The 24240-nt window shown below is 39.1% G+C and overlaps 1 protein-coding gene across 8 annotated transcripts in view; it reads left to right on the forward strand.

Annotated features, from left to right (window-relative positions):
• The first annotated feature begins 1475 nt into the window (after positions 1 to 1475).
• MID2 (midline 2) overlaps positions 1476 to 24240 on the forward strand; it is an 87115-nt gene continuing 64350 nt past the window's right edge. For 3 of the 8 annotated variants that reach the window (XM_036226417.1, XM_016127595.2, XM_016127596.2), the window contains exons 1-2: positions 1476 to 1575; positions 13919 to 14634. In XM_036226417.1, the coding sequence (XP_036082310.1) occupies positions 13975 to 14634 (660 nt within the window). In that variant the 5' untranslated portion in view covers positions 1476 to 1575; positions 13919 to 13974. Of the gene's footprint in view, positions 1576 to 1651; positions 2188 to 13918; positions 14635 to 24240 lie in introns of those variants that run through there. The other 5 variants (XM_016127594.2, XM_036226416.1, XM_036226415.1 and 2 more) reach the window with 4 other exon arrangements.

Here is a 24240-nt window from a genome sequence, read left to right on the forward strand (position 1 = left end):
GAATTAAGATTGCTGAATTATATGGTAGCTTTATTTTTAATTTTTTGAGGACCCTCCATATTCCTGAGCTTTTTCCATAGTTGCTGTATTATTTTACATTCCCATCAACAGTGTACAAGTGTTCCAATTTTTTAACCTTTTTGCCAACACATAATTATTTTTAAATAGTGGCCACTCTGACAGGTGTAAAGTGATTTCTCTTTGAGATTTTGAATTTCATTTCCCTGTTGATTAGTGAGTGATGTTGAGCATCTTTTCATATGCTTCTTGGTTATTTGTATACCTTCTTTGGAGAAATGTCTATTCAAGGCCTTTGCTCATTTTTTTAAATCTAGTTATTTTATTGTTTTGTTATTGGGTTGTAAGAGTTCTTTTTATATTCTGGATATTAACTCCTTATCAGATAAATGGTTTGTAAATATTTTCTCTCCATTCTTGTCTTTTAACTCTGTTGATTATTTTGCTGCATAGAAGGTTTTAAGTTTGATATAGTCCCATTTGTCTATTTTTGCTTTCCTTGCCTATGCTTTTGGTGTGACTCATTAACTTTTACTTCTCCTAGAGCCAGACTTTCATCAGGATAGCCTGGTTGTGATTTTTGCTTTCATTTCCATCTCAGTGTTCTCTGGCACATTGTTTAACAGGGGTGTTGCCTAATTTCTATTGGTTCCCTGATGGGAAACACCCAGAGCTACCTTAATTTTTCTGGACTTGTTCCAGTGCACAGTAATGGTAGACGGAAGTGAGAGGCGAGTGTTTACTCTTTCCCTTTCATCTCCCTTTTTACTCCATGTTAGAAACAGAATGTCCTTTCGGGCCTCCTCCTTCCCTCTTGCTTCTTCCTTGTGAGCGGGGCAGTGGTCCCTGAGTTAATGACATGTCAGTGTATAAGCTGACTCTAGACGGATGAACCGATTAATTTATTAGTGACTTTGAATACCTGGATAGCTGGATCTGTCCCATTGTTCTCTTTACAACGACTCTCTTGTTTTGCCCATCAAGGATTTGAATGTGCAAATGAAAACTTACTTAAAAAAAATCAGGCCGCTTTATTCCATCCCCTGAACTTCTGCACAAGGCCAATAAAACACGACCATTCTCCCTTTGTAAAAAGAATGGGGGGTTGGGTTTCCTTCAATTGTCTGCCTTTTTCTGTCTCCTCCACTATTTTTGTTTTACTCTGTAGTTAACTTTGCTTAGAGCGGCTTCATCCAAGGACCTGTGAGGTGGACCTGGGCACTTTTCTCATTGCCATTTGCTAGGGCCTTTTCGTTGTTCTAACCCGGGGCTTTGTGGGACGGGGTTTCACGGGTGGGAGAAGAGTTGGGCCATACATAGTCTATGTTCTGCATTTCACACACATTCTGCGAGCCGTCTCTCTCTCTCTCTCTCTCTCTCTCTCTCTCTCACACACACACACACACACACACACGCACACACACACACGCGCGCGCACACACGCGCACACGCGCGCGCGCGCACACACACACACACACGCGCACCCGTTCGGTCCCTCTCGGTGTGTCTTCCTTCAAGATGACAGGGCGCTGGAGAAAAGGCTGCTGGAATCAGCTGGTAGGTACAGTAGTAACCCGAACCCCACCCACCCCCTGCCTTTGCTTGCTCAGGTTTCTCAGGTCACTGCCGCTCCGGGAGAAAACATGTAAACGCGTCTCCAGAGGAGGGCTTGGGGGAGCTGGGAGTGGCGGGGGTGGTGGAAGGTGAGGCTGGGAAGGTGACCAAGCGCCCCTTCTGCTGGGGCCCTTTTCCATGCTTCCTCGGGCATCAGCCCCAGCCTTGTTTGCCCCCACCCATCCCTTTTCGAAAGGATTGACCTTTTTTTTCCCCTCTGCGGCGGCGGAAATGACAGTGTGGTGTTGCCGTGGTGTCTTGGTGCTGCCCCTGGACCGAAGGGGAGAAAACTCTTAAGTTTGGCTCGGGAGATCTAGGCGCGGGAACGTCGCGACCGCCGTGCCGCCCCTAGCGGGGTGCGCGGGCGGGCGGATCCCGGCTGCTGCGCGGCCGCAGCGGCGAAGGCGGGCGGCGGCCTAGAGCGGTGGCGGCAGAGGCGGCAGCGGAGGCCCAGGAGCTCGCGCCGGAGCCCGAACCAGCTCAGATCGGAGGGAGGCGAGCGCCCTGAACCGTGAGGCGCGCTCAGGAGATGTCTGGCACCTGAGAATGCTCTGGGTAAAACATGTCCCCTCACCGCGGCCCCCAGGGGCCGAGCACCCCCTCTCTTGCGGGTCTTGGCCCCAGCTCTGGCCGTCTTTCAGGTGCCACCGGGAGCCGACGCGGGCCGAGGGCTCCGGGCCTCGTGGGTCAGGGTGACGGAGCCCGCGAGGCTCAAGGCGGCGGCGGGGGCTCCGTCCTGGCCCTGCTTCCCAGTTGCGCCGTTCGGCCCTGAGTGCGGGTCTCTGCTGCCCTCCTGGGACGGAGTTTACACTCCCTGGTCCTGGCGAGAGCAGCCCGAGGCCTCCCGCACAGCCTGACGGGGCCCAGCGCGGCAAGTCGAGTGGCTTCTTCCCACGAGCACCTTCCCACGCTTCCGCGACAGGCAGCCTTCTCGGCCTGGGCAGCGCCCTTTGGTCGGCCTTCTGTCCGGCGGTGTCTGCTGCGGCAGCAAGAGATGCTGCAGACACCTTGCCGGCGGGGAGGCCCAGTGAAACTTAATCCCTTTTCTGCCAGGGGAGCGATCCTCCAGTCCCCCTCTGGGTGGTTCCTTATTTCTGGCCTAGCTCTGAAACCACTCCAGTAGGGGAGAGGAGAAACTTACGTATATGTCCACTGGACAGGCTGCAACTGAATTGCGGAGATTTATCCTTTTATTCATTCCTTTAAGTGAATAATGATGGAGTAGATTTAAAGAAACATTTTTGGTGATGATAAGGTTTAGGTTACTTGGCACTTTGTGTGTAGCACATTATTTTTTGAGGCATCCCTCAGAGCAGGAAATTGGGATCCTGGGGTCGTTAGATTCTTCACTTTCTCTCTTCCAAACTTCCCTACCCACCTCACACTCACCTTCCTAGTAATCACACACCTACTTGCTCACCCAAATCTCCCACCAGAACCCACCCATCCTGTAGACCCTTCCTGCATCAACCCGTGTACTCTCAGCCTTCCAGTCACACAGCCTCTTGCTCCTCAACCAGTTTGCCTTCTTCAGGATTTCTGAGTATGGGGTGGGTGGGTACTTTTGGTTGTGTGTCTCTGAGGAGGAGCCCTTATAAAAGAATATACTGGAGACTACGTAAATAGATGAGTACTATATATGTGTTGGTTCCTCAGATTCTCAAGTTGGGCCATAAGGGCTTCCTTTAACCTCATTCTGTTCCCTTCCAGTACTCTAACCACTTCCCTGGCTATGTTCCAATAGAAGGAGAAAGCTGATGAGAGAGTCCCTCCCCTAGTTATTGCTCTACCCCTAACCCTCACATCCCCTCTTTCATGCCTCTCCACTCACCACTGCCTGAGAGGGAAATAGTCTTTGCTATTTTTATATATTCCTGCCCAATCAATTAACTTAATACAGATATATAATGTGAATTAGATTTTTCCTGATCGTTTCTCACAACTTGATTCATGTGGTTGAAATACAGGTCTAGAAGCCAAGAAGATCAGAGAGTTTGTCCCATATGTAATGTTGCATTGGCTTTATAGCCTTAGGACATTCCTATGACCTTTCTTTCACAGTTGATGCACTTATGTAAAAGGCATAATATTGTATATTGGGTATTGTGAGTCTTGGCTTGTTCCATTGAAGATGAAAGGGTTCTATAAACCCTCAACATTACTTCAAAGAAAGTGCATCATTTACCTTTTTATTGGGATAATTGATTGACTGGGTGTAAGTAAGAGCCCTAGTTTACTGGAAACCTTAACTTGCCATTATTAGCTCCCCTGTAGCCAAATCTATCATCATACTCAGGTCCTAAGTCTGTTGATTTTTCTCCCTAATGCACCTAACAACTGAATGAAATATACATAAAACTAAGCATACAGAGTAATGGTGATTATTTTAAGTCGAGGCTTAAATCTTATCTCATTTGAAAACATAATCTCACCCATTTTTAGCCTTTATGGTGGCAGTTAATTAATTTCTACTGAAAAATGGCATAAATAATTTTAGGCATGGCTATATAAGCATGATTAGTATCTAGCAGTGGTGAGTCAACAGTATTTATTAAGCACCTACAATGTGCAGAGTCCTCTGCTAATTGGGCTGAGGTCCCTGCCTTGGCCTAATATTTTGGTTTTCTGCTTGTTTGAGGCATACATCTTTACTTGCAGTTCCAGGATTAGGATGGAGAAGGGCTGTGTAGGGCAGGAGTAGAGGTTAGGGACATGAAGAAGTGATTGTTTCTCTCATTTACTTTCATGACTACTAGATGCCTCATCCAGCAACATTGTACCTTGCATGACCACCCTCGGGAAATACTGCCACAAATCAGAGTGACTCGGTTACTTCATGAACGTATAGTCTAAGCAGTGCAAATTGAATTAGATGAAGTTGATTTAGTTAATCCCTCCTCTTTAAGTGCAGGGCAACTTGCTCCAACTTGCAGTTCCTAAAGTAGTGCCAGTGGAGTCTCCTAATTGCATCTAAAAATTGCTTTGGGTAGTGAGCTTGTCCATTCCCTCATCCCTCCTCCCATAAAATCTGCTGACACCATAACAGTTGAGAAGGAAACTGCAGAAGGAGTTTGTCTTTACCGCTCAGTAAACCTCACTGGCTTGGTGAAGAGGTGAGAATGTTTTGTTTCCACTGTATCCCTTAGCACTCAGATTCTCTCTTTCCCAACAGGGACAAAGAGCCACCAAAAGGAGGTAAAGACAGGGCTGTCACAGGATGTGTCTCAAATGGCTATTCTCAGAGGTACCTGCTTAATCTTATGTGTATCTATTACACAATCTTTATGGATTTTGGTAACTCGCTAGCTGGTGGGCCATGAGATTTGGATGCTAATGGAGGCCAGGGGGTGCTGCATTTCCATTTAGCATTCAGTTTTTTGTCTTCTGTACAAAGGAGAAGATGAGGCAGTATGTTTTCAAAGCGCCTCCTTACTTAAGCTAGATATCTTAACTTAGATCCTTGAATCATCAAAATATGACACTTAATATGTTGATACTAGATATACTACAGGAAAATTCACAGTTGTTCACTTTTTGATGAATGAAATTTTGATACTAAGGTGGTATTGTGCTAATGTCTGTATTTTAGTTCTCTCAAAAAACATCGTGCTCATCACTGAGCAGGGTAGAGAAAAGACTAGAAAAGTGTTTCTCAACCAGTGAATTGGATCATGCTAACAAGTGAGAATACCAGATAAGTGGTGTTGAAGAAAGAAATTTAAATCCAATTATCCCCCTGGGCAAGCTGCTAGTTCCCTTTTTATCTCCCCTCCCCTTTTCCAAGGATCAATATACATTTCTCTCTCCGTTTTAATAAACTAAAACTAAGAGTCTTCCTTGGGCACTGGAGGTCTGTGGCTATTTCTCTTTTTCCATCTTGCCCTCCTCATGACCATAGGCAGACACTGTCTTTTCAAAAGTTGCTCTCCTAGCTTCTGCATTTCCCTTAGAAACCCTATAGGCTGCTAAGACTACTAGATAAAGTATGGGGGGGGGGTAGGGATTTTGAGTCATGTGCCAAAATCCAACCAGTCCTTCCTCCATGTGGAGTTCACCTGAATGCACACTAGAGTTGCTGGTTTAATCTAAGTGGGTTAGCAAAGTATCCTTAGTAAGGTTTCTCCTACTTGGGTTCTTGTCTCCCTACAGATCTCTGACTGCCTGACCTTGGGCTTTGTTTCAGTCTCTTTCCTGGAAGTCAGACTCTTTTGGTTGATGAACAGAACAGCGTCCCCAGTCTCTGGGTCTTCCTCTTACAGAGATGAAATGATCTGATAACAAACTCATGATATAATCTAAAATCCTCCTGAAACAGAAAATCCCAGTATTTACAATTTTCTGGGTTAGGAGCAAAATGTATGGGCATGGTATACAAAGCTAATGCAAGACAGTGAAGTGTCTGAATGTATACAGCCCAGAGGTAGAGAAAGAGTTTACAGTCCAGAATCCTCAATTGCTTTGTCTATTGCCCTTTGTTCAGTGTTGCTAGGATTCATGTAGTTCCCAGGGGAGTAGAGGCTTGATTTCAAATAAGCTTCTGTTCTCTGGCCCTTGTTTCTGACAGGAACTTGGGGTCCTCTCAGCCTAACATTCAACAGCATGTCCTACATACATATATTGCCAATTTTATTCTGTAGAAGTAGTGATGCCTACCCATCCAGGTGTGTCACTGAACATTTAAACATTTACAGATATTTCATTGGGTAACAAAGATTGGGAAAAACAATCCTAGAATAGATAGAAAGTTGTAATGGTAGCAGTAGGTACATGAAGTTTGTTCTCCATTTGTTCCCCAACCTCGCAACTGCCAGTGTAATCTGCATTAAGATAAAGGTGTTATGGATCATAATTAGGATTCCTGACAATTATCATGTGTTACCTTGACAAATCTGTTTCTTGGTTACTTATGTTATAACTTTTGCGGTTGTAGCAGATTTAGGACTTTCAGTTCTGCTAGTGTGTTGTTATTCAGTTTAATGTTTATGATGACTATAGTGTATAAAATACCCAATGGTTGGATTTAGAAGCTAATTATTGTAAATAAAACGTCATTAAATCCACCTGTTGTAAAATATTAAGTGAGCTTTAATAATCTATTAGACAAGAACTGGCTCTGGTGCTCTCTGTCAGTTGGTAATCAACCTCCAGTTCTGAGCTCTCCCTGTGCATGATAAAAACTTCAGAGAAAAGAAGACAGTTCCTTTCTTGGGGGTCTCCAGTCTTACTGGGGAGATGTACAAGCATAACAAATACCACAATCAGATGCATGATTCTCCAGAAAACTTGTGGGACAGTGTAATTGTCCTCTATTATGTCAACCATGTGTTTGAGATGAATTTCCAAACATTTGTTGTTTTCCTTAATAACTTGCTTTGTATCTGTCATCTGTGAATGTATGATGAGAATATTTATATTTGCAAAGCAAGTTAATAACTTTATTTTATCCTCTTCTCATCTTCACAAGAGCCTGTGAAGTGGGTAGGGCAGGTATTTTTCATTCAACAGACGAGGAGGCACAAGTTGTTTAAATGACTTACGTAGGATCACTCGGCTCATTCAGTTTAGAGCCAGGACTACAACCAGGGTTTATTATGGGGATCAAATTAGATAATGGCTTTGGGGAACCATTTGAAAAGTATAAAGTAGTACGCAAATGTGGGGTGACTGTTATTGTTAATTATGTTTACTGACTACCTAGCCTCTTTTTTCTGGGTTTCTATTTTCAGTGTTTATCCTTTTAGGGTAAGAATTCTATGCATTGGTTGCCTTTTATGTTTCAAATGATCTTTTTTTGAGCTTCAAGAGTTTTTTTCCTACTAATAGTATTCTAGGATTTTGTTGTACTTTTTTTCAATTCCAAGAGGTGTTATTATCAAGTTTTGCTCCCATGGGACTCCTTCCCCTTTAGTTGTCCTGTGGAACACTCATTATATCTTGCTTGAGGTACGACAGGCAAAACCAGCCACTGTCCTTCATCATCTTGGCTTAGCCAAGGAAAAGTAATGTATCGTTTTTTTTTTAAATTTCCAGTTCCCTTCATGATGATGCCCATCGCTTACCAGCCTTTCTAGTCACACTAATAAACAAGAGTTGTGTTTTGAGGAATGAGTTTTCAATAATCCAAGGTGTCTTTCCTATGTGGTAACAGATAGCAAGAGCTTTATAATAATAGGATGTCAGAGCTGGAAAGCATCTTAAAAAGATGATTCTAGTCCAACTTGAAGAACATTTTACAGTTAAGGAAATATCAGACTTAGCCAAGACTCATTTGCTCATCCCCAAAGGCAAGGAAACGGTTTCAAGGAAGAGCTCATGGGACATTAATGTTAATATCTCAAAGAATGTTTATTTTATGTTGATTTGTTTTTTAAACAAATCCTACCTATAACTCAGCTCAAAAATCCTAATGATTTTTTTCTCTGAAGAAGAGAAGATTGGGGCTCTTCAGGAAGGTAGTGAGAGCCCAGAGCCATGCCCCGCAAAACTAAAACATGAAAACTATACAGAATATAAACTTTTGAAATAAGTGAGCATTTAATTATATTCAGATAACATTTTAAATAGTAGAATTCTGCCAAGTGAAGATCACAGGTTCTTTCTTTGAGCAGAGTTAACTAACTGAATGTTGGATTTGAAGGGTGATGCGGAAATTGGGCTTTCATTTTATAATGTAGAGTGTATTATCTTTATCTTAATCACCTGCTTTTAAATCCTCTTTTCTATTCCTACCTACTCACGCAGCCTTATGATACCTTTTTATAGTTTATTCTCATCAACTTATTTTTTCAGGGGTCACAGCCTAGGTGGATGTAAGGGGTAAAAATAAGGCATAGAGAAACAGTTTTTTAATAGAGCAAGGGCAAATGCACAAACATACTTATTTGACTACATTGCAATAACTAAATGATATGGTAGTGGTCAAATCAGTGTGTGTGGGGGTGTGGGCATTTATTTCTTAACATGGCAATGAGTCTGCCTTCCCAGACATTTCACAAATACATTTTTATGACTATCCATTGTGTTTTCTGTCAAATGCTTCATTACCTGTCATTGGGTCACATCCTATCAGGTTCACATCCTGTCTTTATCCTTAGCAAAGTCTCTAATTCTGCATAGATTGATGATTCACAAACTTTTTGAGGTTGCAGTGCTAATTGTTTTATTTTTGTCAATGGTTTTGCCATTGTTTTATTTTTGTCATTCGACTCCCCTCTTGTATTTTGTGATGTAGAAGTCAGATATTTTTAGGAGTATTATATTTTTAAAATAATTAAAAATTTGGAGCTGAGAATTTTCTAACATTCATTGATCATTAGAGATATCGTAGGATTGCAAAACCTAGAGCAGGAATCACTTACCTATAAAGACAATTGAAAGGAATAAGCAATTCAATAGAGTTTAGAAATACTACATAATTACAGAGTTAACAGTATAGTATAGTGGTTAACTGTTCATACTCTGGAGTCAGACCTGGGTTTGAAACATTTTTTTAATTGAGATATAATTCACATATATTCACCATTTTAAAGTGTATAATTCAGTGTTTTTTTAGTATATTCACAGAGTTATGCAACCATCACCACTATCTAATTTCTGAAAATTTTTATCATCCCATAAAAAAACCCCCACACCTATTAGCAGTAACCCTCCATCCTCCCAACCCCCCAGCCCTTGGCAACTACTAATCTACTTTCTGTTCTTCTGGGTTTGCCTGTTCTGGACATCTCATATAAGTGGAATCATGTAATTTGAGGCCTTTTGCAAATGGATTTTTTTCACTTAAAACGATGTCCTCCAAGCTCATCCATGTTGAAGCATGTATCAGTACTTCATTACTTTTTCTTACTGAATAAAATTCCATTATATGGATATACCACATTCGTTTATCCATTCATCAGTTGATGAACATTTGGGTTGTTTCCATCATTTGGCTATTATGAATAATGTTATTATGAACATTGCATCCAAATTTTTAAGTATGTCCTCAGTTCTTCTGGATCATATGGTAATTTTACATTTAACCTGTTGAAGATCTGCGAAATAATCTCCCTAAGCAGCTGCATCACTTTACATTTCCACCAGCAATGTATGAGGTTTCCAATTTCTGGTTGATATTTGCTATATTTTAAAAATTATAGCCATCCCAGTGAATGTGAAGTAGTATCTCAATGTGGTTTTGATTCATATTTTCCTAATGGCTAATGATATTGAGTATCTTTTCATGTGCTTATTGATCATTGTATATCTTCTTTGGAGAAATGTCTATTCAAATCTTTTGTCCATTTAAATTTTTTTTTGTCTTTTTATTGTTGAGTTGTAAGAGTTCTGTATACATTTCTAGATATTAGACCAATATCATATAAATGCTCTGCAAATATTTTTTTCTCATTCCATGAGTTGTCTTTTCACTTTCTTGATGGTGCCATTTGCAGCACAGAAATTTTAAATTGTGATGAAGTCCGATTTATCTATTTTTCCCCTTTAACTGCTTGTGCATTGGTGTCATCTAAGAAACTCTTGCCTAACCTAAGTTCATGATGATTTATACCTATATTTCCTTCCAAGAGTTTTATAGTTTCTTCACTTACATTTAGATCCTTGAGCCATTTAACTTTTATGTATAGTGTGAGGTAGCGTTCTATCTTCATCCTTTTACATCTGGATGTCTAGTCATCCTAGCAGCATTTGTTGACAGGATTATTCTTTCCTCCACTGAATGGTTTTGGAACCCTTGTTGAAAGTCAGTCGACTATAAATACATGAGTACATGAGTTTATTTCTGGACCCTTGGTTGTATTCTGGGTTTGAATGTTAGCTTTGATAGTTGTAAACAAATGTGACCCTAGACAAGTTGCCTCTTTTTTTTTGGTAATATAGTACCTATCTTTTAGAGGGCTGTTGTAAAAATTAAATGAGATAATGTATATAAGTGCATATAAAGGATATTATTTAGTGCCTGGCAAATAGTAAAGGCTCAATAAAATTTAAGGGGAAAGATAATTACATAATCAGGGAAGTAGGGAAAATGGGAGGTTGAGAGAATGCTGAAATATTAGGAGTAATTAGAACAAGATGGCCTCATAAATGAGAAATGAGAGGAACAGATGTCTAAAGAAAATGAAAAAAATATTCAGTTCCCCCAAATTGACTTAAAGCAGTTACTATATGATGATAAAATAGAACAATATAGAAAAATTACTTATTATTAGCAGCAGACTGTAACTATCGTATATTATTCCTTATAGAGCTGAAGTCAGTTAAGGTAGGTTATTTTAGAGCACTGGTTTTGACTTTTTCTCTCTCAAATACTGTTTCGAGAACAATTTGAATGTTATAGACAACCCTCTCTTCATGAAAATGCATATATGACATACATACAACATTCTTCAAACAATTCAGGAATCCCTGGTTAAAAATTCCATTTTGATTTCATCTAAGGCAATCCTTACCCATACCATACTTTCTCAAGTTTAATTTTATAGTGAGGTTCAAATGTAACACTTACTTGGGAACAATTTTTAGGGTTCTAGGAAAATTTAAAGAGCTTTTCTTCTGTATAGAAGAATTTATATGACATATTTCTAAGACTTAGAAGAATTGTGATACTTCATTTTGTACAGGTTTCAACACGTAGACATGTCTCTCAGCAGTGCTCCTGATGAATTGGCATTTTGGTGGGAGGCCTTATTCAGTTCTCCCAGGTATCTTCCAACATAGACATTGAGGAATGCAGACATTCAGTTCTGGAAGAGATAGTAAAAGAAATGCAGTGTGAAATAGAAACAGTCCTAGAAGAAAGATAGCATTCTGAAAGGGACTCAGAATGAGTGGCAGATTTAGAGGAACTCAGAGGGACACAGAGAGACAAAAATAGAAGTGGAAATATGCTGTGTAGAAACTCTCGTGTAAATAGTCAAGATAAACTTGAGTGAAGGAGGTGAGATGATTGAAATAGAGGTGTAGGGAAATGAGCACAGACATTGTGACCCAGTGCTCTGAGTATGTATGTTCCTGGCTGATTTACTTAAATGTTGAGCACCAATTTCCTAACTATATATAATACAAGTATAGTAGTAGTAACTTTCTCACAGGATCTCTGATAAAATTTAATGAAATAATGTGGGTAAAATGCTTAACATAGTACTCAGAATACAGGAGGTACTGTATAAATGCTAGGTCCCTTCAAACTTCTTCCCCTTTAAGGGATCCTTTATTTAACATTTATTGAATACCTAGTGTGTGTGAGGTACCTTGCTTTGAATAAAAACATGAAATAGTTGATACCCTCAAGGAGCAGAGAGTTAGCTGGAGACAGAGAGATATAAATGAAATAAAATAGAATGTTCTGGGAGCCACCAATTGGTTGAGATGATAAACAAATGAGAGAACTTCTATTTTTCTAGGGTTGGAGAGTGTTATTCACCAGATAGGTGAAATTGGGAAAGGAGCAGGTGTTTTGATTTTTGGGAGAGGGGAGAATAACAGGTTCACTTATGGACATGTTGAATTGAGCAGTGGAGCTATCAAAGGCAATATTCCGGCCTTGAGTGGAAGTTGGAGTCTATCATCTCTAAAGTCTTTTCCAATTCTAAGATGCTACAGTATATGTACATTTTGTTTTACTTTTTAATCTCTATAGATGAATGCTGATAGATGTTATAAGTTACAAAATACTAACCAGCAATTTTCAAGCACTTGTAAATTGTAAAATAAGAAAACCACACATCTCATTTATTTAAAAGTGGTTATACAAATGTCTGAACTTACAAAATGACTGAGAGTGACTGTTTTACAAAAAAAAAGAGATGCTTCACTTTATAGCCCAGTTTTCCATAAATTTCTTCAAAATAGCTAGTTAGTTCAGTTCACTTAAAAGTTTTGATTTAGGAACAGCTTTTAGGGATATATCACCTGTATTTTGGCAGTAGGTATAATTATACTCAGTATTTAAGTATCTTGTGAGAGGTTTATGTAGATATCTCTAATAGATGACAAAATCTGAACAAATATCAATGGCAGAGTCAAATTCTCAATCCCTGATAAGTATCTCCAATGATAGTGAGGTGAGAAACAAGTTATTAAAAAGCAAAAGAATAAATAGGGTTAACACTTTTAGTCAATAAGACATATTTTATATTGTTCCTTAGTTAAAGCTAGCTTAGAATATTTATGTGTGTTGATTTTAATTAATGGAAGACCCATGGAGACAAGTGTCTATATTATCAGCTCAAGAGTGTCTGTAAGTGAAGAGATAGATTGACCAAGAGGCTGGTTTCTTGTCAGTTGGGTGACTTCTTTTACTCTGTTGCATACTAAAATGAAGGTTACAAGATCTGAAATTTTCTGGCTCCTCACCTTGCTAATTTATATCTAGATCTTGATTTGTATCTTGTTATGTTTTAGGAAGTATGAAAAGACACGTGGGAAAGTGATCTTCGTAGCAGGCTTGTGCTAGTTCAGCAAGTATTAAATAATAAAACCAACTGAAGCCACAAGGTAGTATGTCTTCATTATTGATCAGCAGCTATTGCTGAGTAAGTCAAAAGTTGAAATCATTTCTCGTTCAGCTTGAAAAAATGGAGAGTTTTCTGAAGGTGAGGGAAGAAAGTGAAAATGAAAACTATCATCTTTTGTCTCTAATGACTCAGTTTACCAAAAATGGTATGGAACAGAATTTTCCATATGAGGTAATAGGAAGTACTTCAAGTTCATACTCCAAAGAACTTATTATCCTGCACTGAGAACTACATTTTTCTAAAGCTCTCTCTTCTTTTTATGCAGGCTCTCAGAATGGAATCATTTCAAGAACTAGAGAGTTAGTTTGAAATATGACCTTGTTTTCCTTCTACTAGATGTGAAATAGGAGCAGCCTGTATACTTTACCTTGAAGCAAAATAGAGAACCATATTGGAGAATTGAGATTGAGAATTTTGCAGTGCCTCAGTCTTATCATAGTCAAGGACAAGAAATGTCAGTGGAAAATATTTGAGAGAGTGATCCATGGCAGTGTTGTAAGCTGGAATAGTAATGCTAATCAGTAAACCAGGATTCAGAAGTGGCCATTACATTCTATTAGTACAGGGGAATAAACTCAGGCATTTGTCAAAAACAAGGTTTGAAGGGGGCTAAAGACTTTCTGATTAATTCCCAAATCACTTTCCTATTGCTTCAGTATACCGGGGGAATCTGGCATGTAAAGCCTCTCTCTATTGGTTAGTGAATAATTATGCTACATCCGCTTTTCCTTTGGAAATGCTTTATGATTCTTGCTTTGCATTCCTTGCAGGTGAAATCCCAGCCTCTGTGGTTCTTAATGCCTCAACAGGATTATTTTCATTAAAGATGGAAACACTGGAGTCTGAATTGACCTGTCCAATTTGCCTAGAGTTGTTTGAAGACCCCCTTCTGCTCCCTTGTGCTCATAGCCTCTGCTTCAGCTGTGCCCATCGCATCTTGGTCTCCAGCTGCAGCTCTGGTGAATCCATTGAGCCCATTACTGCTTTCCAGTGTCCTACGTGCAGGTATGTTATCTCGTTGAACCACCGGGGCCTGGATGGCCTCAAGAGGAATGTGACTTTGCAGAACATTATTGACCGCTTCCAGAAGGCTTCAGTTAGTGGGCCCAATTCCCCAAGTGAAAGCCGCAGGGAGAGGACTTACAGGCCCAGCACCACCATGTCTAGTGAACGAATTGCTTGCCAATTCTGTGAGCAGGATCCGCCAAGGGATGCAGTGAAAACATGTATCACCTGTGAGGTCTCCTACTGTGACCGTTGCCTGCGGGCCACACACCCCAACAAGAAACCTTTCACCAGCCACCGCCTGGTAGAACCAGTGCCAGACACACACCTTCGAGGGATTACCTGCCTGGACCATGAGAATGAGAAAGTGAACATGTATTGTGTATCTGATGACCAATTGATCTGTGCCTTATGCAAACTGGTGGGGCGTCACCGAGACCATCAGGTTGCGTCCCTGAATGATCGGTTTGAGAAACTCAAGGTAAGAGATCGGGGAAATATTCCTTACACAACTTTGTCTCTTTATACACAGTTACACAGTTAGCAAGTTCCATAATAAAACCGGTCACTTTTTTTATATGACAAATGAGTTAACTCCAAGTTGCTTTTGTGAAAAATAACCTACTCACCTGCAAGCTCTCACTGGAAACTATTTCACCTATTTGCATAAACCTGCTTGCATTCTTTCACCTCTGGCCAATTCTGGGGGAGTTATCCCAGGGCCTGCCATACCAATAGTCTGTCCAGTGAAATAGAACCCTCTCTCCTCTATCAGTGACATATTGCACACTATGTGTTTTTGCCATGATCTTTCCACCTCTTCTTTAAAGTACGTGAGTACCTGTGTAGGTGTACTATACTTAGCATATATGTTGATTTGCATATTTATGTGTATAGCAATAGGAAGGTTGGGTGTGTCTCTGTGTAGGTATGGGTGGAGGTGTCTGAGTATATCTTTGTAGTTGAGAGATTTTTATGGAGGACAGTAATGTATGGTTGCACACTCAGTACACTAAAGAAACAAAGATTTGGTACTGGCTATTGCAAATTGCCATCAAGCCCTTAACATAACACTAATTCTAAGGCTCCCTTAAAAAACAAAATATAAAAAAGGAACTTCAGTGTACCACAAAGTCAGGAGGGATAATCAAATACCTGAACTAAAAGTTTAAACTGAAAGCCATAAATGTTTAGTCCAGTATCAGATTTTGTGCCAGTGTTCATTTTTTGGGGTTATGGGCTGATGTACTTGTTTGCAGTCCTGCCCTGGAAATTTGTGTTCGGTAGACAGAATTTTCTGAAGTTGTTGGGCAATATAATATTTATGGGAAAGTCTAAGTGCTTATTTTCAAAGCCCTACTACTGTATGTTGATTTTAACAAATGTTAGATCCAACAAATTGTTTCATTCCCATTGTCAGCCTGCTGTGTGGTTTAACTTCTCTTAAAAAGGGAACAACTTAACAGAAATTCCAGAAAAATAAAATGAGTAAGTGTATAATAAGATTACCACCCCCAAATAGGGACAGAATATATAAGCCAAGCTGGAAGTAAGACCCAAGTAGGATGGAAGGAGGGCAAGAAGGGAGTGGAGAGTTTCTTTTAGCAATGCTCTGGAAAAGTTGTAACTTATGTAAAATTATGATATTGGTGAGGATAGAAATACTCAGAATAGGTTACATGTTCCCTTCTGTAATTCGTGGCAGGCCATACTGATAATGGCTTGTGCATTATTTTGATTATTATTTATATCCAATATTTATAGATTTGTACAAAGTTCAATGTTTATCTGTTGGTTTCACTCAAGGTGATATTCTCATTCATATCCAGACTTTAGAGAAGAATATTCTCATTGACTTCAGTTCTTAGAATTATAAGAAGTTAGGGCTTGAACTTTGTCTGGTTGAAGCCCTACATTTTAAAGTGGTATAAACTGAGAGTTTGATAGGTTAAGCAATTTGGTCACAGTCATAGAATTGAAGCTGCAGCTCAGTTTCTAGAATCTAAGTTAAGTATCCTTTCTACTACAGCCTGCTGCCACTTTGTTTTCCTCATAAAATGTGATTTGAAACTAAACTGTATGCTCCAGCATTGCACATTTCATGAGTCACAGAAAAATGATTAACAGCATCAAGGAAAGGACATACTATATAAACTTGCAGCTTCATAATGGCAAAAAATTAGGGTGGGGTTGCAGGAAGAGTAAGGGATGTGGAGAGGATGGAACAATCTTTGCCAAATATTTGCAGGTGTTAGAACTATAATAAGGCATTGGCCTTGAGAAAAATTCCAAACATAAAAATCTGTATGCATGTGTACTATTGAGATAACAAAAGGTTGAATAAAAAAAACCTATATCTACAGAACACCAGCATTTTGAAAGTATCCGAAAACATGAAAACATTGAATGATTGATTAGATATTTGGCATCATGCAGCGATAACCCTCATCTCCAGAGGTGGATGGAATATAAAAGTATTTTACCAAAAGATACTTTAGTCTGTAACTAATCAGTAATTTTTGGAGAAAGAAAGGCCAGGTTTTGAATCGTTCCCCTTTATTTTTTTAGGAAATGTGCAGAAAATTCTGATTATAAATTAAGTGAAAACTTTTTTTGCTCATTTTTGAATGGAGAGTGGAAATATATGAATCATACCCAACCATGTAGCTTGTTGTGTTGTCTGGAACATCTTGAACTTTGCTTGTGTGTGTGTTTGTGTGTGTGTGGGGGGGGTCATTTTGGTTTGGTGCCAAGTGTAAAAGGACATTAGTTCTCCATATTAAGCAGAGAGAAAGTCTGACTTTAGTGTCACATATACTCATTTCTTTGAGTTTTAATTTTAATTGAGAAAAGCATTTAGGATTATCTCCTTAATCTGCTTGATTTTTCCCCAAGGAGAAAGGAGAAAGCCAGCTCTCAGAAGCTATGGGGGAGATGCCCTCGAGCATACTACCCTGGCCCTGAGGGAAGCACGGAAATCCTACAGGAAGGGGAAGAATGGTGATTATACATATGCATATATTTACACACACACACACACACACACACACACACACACACACACGAGTTGACTTTCTGGCCAGTAACTGATATGGTGTTTATTTTCACTTTTTGGTTCCGGATCTTTATTGTTGGCATTTATAACTCCCCTTAATGTACTAACCTCACTGATTAGGATTAGTGGTCTCTATTATTTATTTGTTCAATAAAGAATTAACAAACCATTATGTTATAGGTGAAAGGTCAGAATAACCAGAAGCCAGTCTGTCTTTTTAACATGTACTTAAAATGGATTAGAGGGTTTGGGATATTCAGTATAGTTCTTTATCCTTATTTAGTTGTCCAGTCTACCTACCTGTCCTTCAGAAGGCTACCAGTGGTTTAATTAATTTTTCAACTTCAAAGAATAATTGTGTTTATGACAGTTGTTAGTAGTAAGGCCTATCAGAGTAATTATTTCTCTATTATCTCTCTTTTCGCTTACTAGTTTTAGTATATAAATTAGTTTATAGTATGTGCTACCTTTCTATAAAATGGCTTCACATTTCGACATTTTCATTGTCACATGAGTTTCTCCTCTTAGAAAAGATCTATATTGTTGTATTAATTAATGTTGGCTTTATAAGAAAAAGGTCAATTTTGGTGGCTCTTATTGGTGACTGATCTCAACTTGATATACCAAGTCCCATACACCTTGGTCCCTATGCTGTTCATCTGTCTTTTCCCTCTACTACCCTCAAACATGCTACCTTCATCTACCCAGGCTAGCCTACTATCTGTCTGCTAAACATGCCATTCTTTTTCTGACTCTGAACTTTCACTCACTTGTGCTTTTTTTCTTGGCCTGCTTGCAAATCTAATCTGTTCTTTAGTGCTTAGTTGAAACATCACAAGGCCACTCCAAAATACCCTAACTTATACCGTACATTCTTTGAGACCAGGTTCAATGTAATTTATTTCATCAGTATCCTCCTTAGTGTGTAACACACATAGTCTATACTCAAGAAATCCAAATGAATTAAATTTCTGAAATGGATTTGCAAGAAGTATACCAGCATCTATAGCTTGCTTTGATTCTTATAAGGTACAAGTCTGTCATGCTATTATGAATACCTCTGAAGTCTGAAAAAAATCTCCTGTGAACTACTGATTGTGTTAAAAAACAAAGTGTTAGCAAAAGTATGACATGTCCTTAATTTTAAGTGCCTATTCATTTTGATTGCTGGATTTTCCAACTGCCTAAACCTATGGTGACATCTGTATAAATCAGATGTAATTATTATAATTCTCTTTGAGAGTGATGTCTTCACATTTCCATGTCCACAGCCTGCCAAAAATATAGCTGATGAAAACCAGGGGGAATAGAGGAATTTCCTGAAAGGAATAAACAAGCACATTTTCTTTTTCTCATTACATTTTCACAAATTCATTGCTACAAATAATTCTTAAATGCAGTTACATTTATACATCAGGGTTCATGCTGTTATAAAATATTACCTGGTACTAGGGTTAGCTTTTTGTTATGGGAAAGTAAAACACACATACACACAGACACACACATATACAAGAAGAGAAACTGAGACAGAGAGAGCTAAAGATTGCCAGACAAAGAGAAGGGAGATATGAGACTTGGAGAATGTTCAAAGGAAAGCCACAACAAGAATTAAAAGATTGGAAAATATGATGTTCTAGAATCTTATCATAGTTGATTGCTTGTTGTTCCTACTCAGTCACTCTGTCGTCCACCTACCCATTCTCACTCAGCCACCACCTTTTCCCAGTCATTTGTCTACTCACCCACTTGACATCCACTTCTGTCTGCCAAGACAGATACCCTCTAAACTTACCTATGAATGGGCATTTGACTGTTTTTGAACCAGGATGAATACGAATATAAGAGAAAGAGAAATATCTTTATGAGAGACTGAGTCGAGAGAGGGTATATTTGCATACATATGTATGTGTCACTATATGCAAGCATGCGTGTTTCTTCATGGATGAGTGGCTGAGAATGACTGTGTCTGTGTGTCTATGTATATCTATAAATGTGTGTCACTGTGTAGAGGAGGAGATAATGTCTGTGTTAATCTTCTGCGGGCATATCTGTAGATAAGTTGGGTATGAAAGGACCATGAGTGTAAGGCAAATTTTCTGTGGCCACCGTAGGAAGGGTTAGGACTTCAGTAGAACCTATTCTGATACTAGGGATCTCCCTAATAAATGAGCCAGATTATACATCCTTATGATAAGAGAAATTTTCAGTGAAGACTAGGGTGGGTTATCATAGGTGAGGGAACAGAAAAAGTTATTTCTCACTTTCACTCACTTAGGTACTGAATCACAGTAGCTAAATATAACAAAAGAGCAAAACGTTTGAGTCCAGATTTGTATTCTCTAAGGCATGGTGGTGCATATGTGTGTACAGGGGTGGGAGTAATATCTGTCATGTGGTTTCTCAGCTAAACCAGCCTTCAACTCATGATCATAAAATCATTCTTGCTTATAAACCCGGCTTCTCTGTGGTCTCTTAATTGTCTAAGACTTGCTCCCCATTGCTTATAACATGTATAAATCTGTATGTGGATAAAAAATGCATTTTATTCTGTCTCTACTCAAATTGTGTGCTAAAACTCATTTGAAACTCAATTATTTTATCTTCAATGGTTATTTTGATTCTCTGGCCCTATTCTCATATAGTGTTAACAGGGTCCTGTGTTGGAAGATGTTTCTATTGTTATTTTTGAGAGCAAGTTTAGCAAGTGGATACATACTCCAACTATCTGTGCTCTTATCTTTCTGTTTTTATTTTTGTTATTTCTTTTGTCCCAAGTCTTCCCATAAGCATCTGAAAGGAGCTAACAATAACCAGTCTGAGAATATTTACAAAATGTTGATCCAGAGATTGTCCTTGAGTAGATGAAAATCCTGTCTGTTGTTATTGGGCAAAAGAGCATATTACAGAAATTTGAAATAGCTGAGGAAATATTAAGGAAACAAGAATTATTGAACCCAAAGAAGTGAAATTTAAAGGGGAAAATGTGATTATGACATTTGAGTTCATGAAGTGTTGGTATAGTGAGGTAATGTGTTTTTTATCTCCCTGGAAGACAGAACAGACAACTTAAACTGTAGCACCAGGGATTTAGGCCGGGGCTTCATTTATTCATTTAGCAAACAATTAATGAATGCTAATTTTATTGATTGAATACTTAAAATGTTCAAGTCATTGTGGTAGGAGCTGGAGACACAGGAAATAAGGTACAGTCCTTGCCCTGATAAGATTTGAGCTTAGTAAGTAAGGAAGGTAGATATGTACATCAAAAATTCTAATTCAGTATGGTCAGTCTCATGACAGAGGTTTGCACAGGAAGCTTTGAAGCACAGAGGAAGCACGGCAGGTTGTGAGAGAGTATAGAAGGGACATTAAAAGAGACTTTGGGTAGGTTTTTAGACCCCAAGTTGGGGTAATGGGCTGTAGTAAGAAACAGGTAGTGCTCTAGTCAAGAGAAAAGAGTTTGTTCAAATATCTGGAGGAAAGAGAGCGTGGAGGTACTCTCAGAACTAAAAGGGCAGTGTTCCAGAAGGATTTGAAATTCAAGCCTTTATGGTGGCTGAAAGATCAGGGCTAGAGTTATAGATTTGGATGTCTTTAGCATGGAGGTAGAGCCATGCAATAGTGAGCTGAACGAGGATCCAGGATTGAGCCTTGCTGTGCACTAATGGTCTAGAAATTAGGCATAAAAGAAGAGCAAGAGGAGGATTAGTATTAGGGTCAAGGACTGAAGGGGAATAATGCAAATGAAATACAGTATTGAGGTCTCCAGGAAAGTATGGTTGGCTTTGGCTCACTATTCTGAATATTTTCAAAATAAACACTGGATTTAGGTTTTTAGCACAGGTTTTTATTTAGAAGGTTCAAAGAGTAACTTACACATATAAATTCAAGATTTAATTATAATATGCACCTGAAGAGAAGGGGAAAGAAAAGAATGCGGATGGTTTGTACAGAATTTCTGATAAAGGCACTGGGGAGTGTGGCTCTTTGCTGGATGATTTCAGAATCTTTTGTAAAAAAAGAGCAATAGCAACCTGTTTTACCTGGCTCAAGGACCAATCTGGTTACTTCTAACAATCTTCAGGTAGAGTAGATCTAATACATCCAGTATATCACCTGCATCTCATTCTAGGATATAGCCCATGTCTACACAGCAGCCAATAAATGTTTGGGGAAGGAATAAACTGTGGCATAAGGATGTGGGCTTCAGTTTGTGGAACAGATGGTGTGTTCTACTGTTGAAAGGCCATATGTAATTGATACATAAAGTGACAGACTGAAGCAAAAGCAAAGTAAGTATTTTAAGACAAGCAGTTGAGAAAAAACAGGCAAAATGTGACCCCCCAAAATATGCTAAGATTTTGGCTTCTGGCTGTTGGAAGAGCTGGGAATATCAGTGATAGATAGGATGTCAAAAAAGGGCATGTCAAGGAATAATAATGGGGTCACTGGTTCAGTTTATTTTTAAAGATGAAATTGTCTTCTGTCAGTTGGGAAGGCTCAGGTTTTGGATGGGTTGGCCTTTCTTCCCTTGCACGTCCAAGGTTCAATTCCCACATCAAAACAGTTGGGATCTTTTCTAGGTTTGGATAATGTTCCTCTTGGACCTTTTAGAAAGCAAGAGAGTATTACAGGCATTCAGTGGCAATACTATGTGTTGCAATAGGACAGACAGAAAGCTCTACTCCTTTTTAGGCTTCGAGACTTGCTGTTTCACATAGGTGTCTATAAGTGTGCTCATAATGTGTGAATACACGTGCCCTCATAGAGCATGACAAATGGAGATCATGGTCAAATGAGTGCCATCGGGGGAATCTCTCTGGCTTTAATGAAGAGCTGGTGTTTTTGATGTATATAGCTAGGTTTCTTGAGGTAAGCAATAAGAAAATTACCTGAAATAACCTGTATCTAGAGAGGCAAAAAACCCCAGCAATTAAGAGGTTTAAAGAAGCCATTTCTTTTTATAGTATGATGTCTAGAAGAAGAATAGCCTGTCTCTGGCTTTCTCGGAACTGGCAAAACATTTTTCTCCTTAGGAAGGGTATAAAAGAACACAAAGAAGTCAAATCTATATGACAGAAATGAAATGGAACTTGAGTAAAAATGGCATCAGTGTAGACTGCCAATATAGCTAATTGAGGCCTTTTAAAATCTCAATTATGCAAATAAACCAAATATTCCCCTCACTTTTTGCTGTTTAGACACATGTACAGTCTTATGAGGGTTCTAATGATGTAGTCATCTGGAGGTGGAGAAGATCTTATAATTTCATAGCTCAAATGGCTTCTTTAAGTCTCACATAGGGGAAGCACAGTAGGACCCAGGGGTTACCTTCTGCAGCAGGAAATGGGAGCTTCATCCTGCTCCCCTTGCCAACCTCCTGTCCTTGTTTCCTCCCAGCAGATATCTCCATTTCAATCTCCCCTGCCACTTTGGCTCTCTCTCTCACTGTCACAGTTCAATTGTTTTGGGAAAGCTGCACTAACCAGGCTTAGACAGAGGGTACCTGATCCAGTCATTAACTGGACTGCACAAGAAAAGAGCGAAACAAACCAATTTTTCAAAACCAAACAAAAACAACACAACAATAAAGAGACATGTTTAGTTTTACACAAGATTTTGCACACACACACACACACATACACACACACATGCATGTAGACATAAGTACACATACACATACCCTCTTTATTTACTCAGCCAGACTATAGAAAAGATAATTACTTGGCTAAATCAGTGAAACCTAGAGTAGCCCAGAATTTCTAGTTCTAAATGATTCATCAGTGCTTGGCATGAGAAGGGAGGGTGAGGAAATAGACTGCATAATTGCTTCAGTTCTCTGCTTCTCTGTGGATATGTTCATTACTGAGAATCAATTCCAGTTTCAAAGGAGGCTTTAATTCCTTGTAAATGAATAGGGCGTTAGTAAGTAAATGTGCAGTGTTTTCTTCAAATTATGTCTCATAATGTAAGAAAACAGTGGCAAAAAGCCACCAACAGATGGTGTTTTTATTAGCCAAAGATTTATTTTTCAAAGCATTTTCATATTAATGAAGTCAGGTTCAAATTAGAGTCATCTTGCCAGTTTTAGTAGTATGTTGTTAAAATGTGCTGGCATTCTGCAAACGGCTAGGAGAACAGAGCAAAATAACCATTTGCTGTAATTTTGTGATGGTAACCCAAGGTCCATAGTCTAACCAGACCCCAAATTATGTGTTCAGCCCTAATTTTTGTTTTCAATGGCTTTAAAGAAGCTGTGAGTCTCAGTTCTCAGCCATAAATTACCACACAGCAAGGAACTTAGTCCTGCTCTGCAGTATGAATTATTTATAAGATATCAGTTTCATGACAAGTGCGTGTACTTGTTAGAAAACATTCTCCCCATGGCATCCTATGTTTGAATGGAAACAGATTATAGTTTGAAACACAGATTTCTAATATTATATCTGTTCTGAGTTCATTAATCTGCATTATGATTATCTAATATGTCAACATAACAATTTGTGATCTAGGAATCTTGACCACTCTACTAGAGGGAATCACAAACTGATTTGGTTCATTACTAATGCCCATTCTCTAACTTAAGTTGAATCCTTTAATCAAACTACAGTTCTATCACATTCAGCACACAGTTAAACTTTTTACAATAAGTTTACACTTGTAGCCTCCACTTCATTATTGCCCGTGTACTTCTTAACCCTGTTTGGCATCTGCTTCCAAAACTACTGAAACTCCTTTTACAAAGGTCACCAGTGACCTTTAATTATCAAATCCAGCTTCCTTTTATCAGCTCTCATATTTCTTACACTCTGCATATTTGACAGTGACAAATCCTTTCTTGAAACATGTTTTCTCTCAATTATCATCTTAGCTTGGCCCAGACTTGCACTCACAACTGCCTTGAATACTACAGCCTCCTCCTAACCAGTGTCCCCATTTCAGTCTGCCCCGCTTATTACTGGTAGGTTGATCTCATAACTGCAGCCTTGATTGTATCATTTTCTTGCTCAAAAGCCTTTGGTAAGCCCCCAC

The sequence above is a fragment of the Rousettus aegyptiacus genome, unplaced genomic scaffold, assembly GCF_014176215.1.
Source record: "Rousettus aegyptiacus isolate mRouAeg1 unplaced genomic scaffold, mRouAeg1.p scaffold_m13_p_9, whole genome shotgun sequence".
NCBI classification, from domain to species: domain Eukaryota; kingdom Metazoa; phylum Chordata; class Mammalia; order Chiroptera; family Pteropodidae; genus Rousettus; species Rousettus aegyptiacus.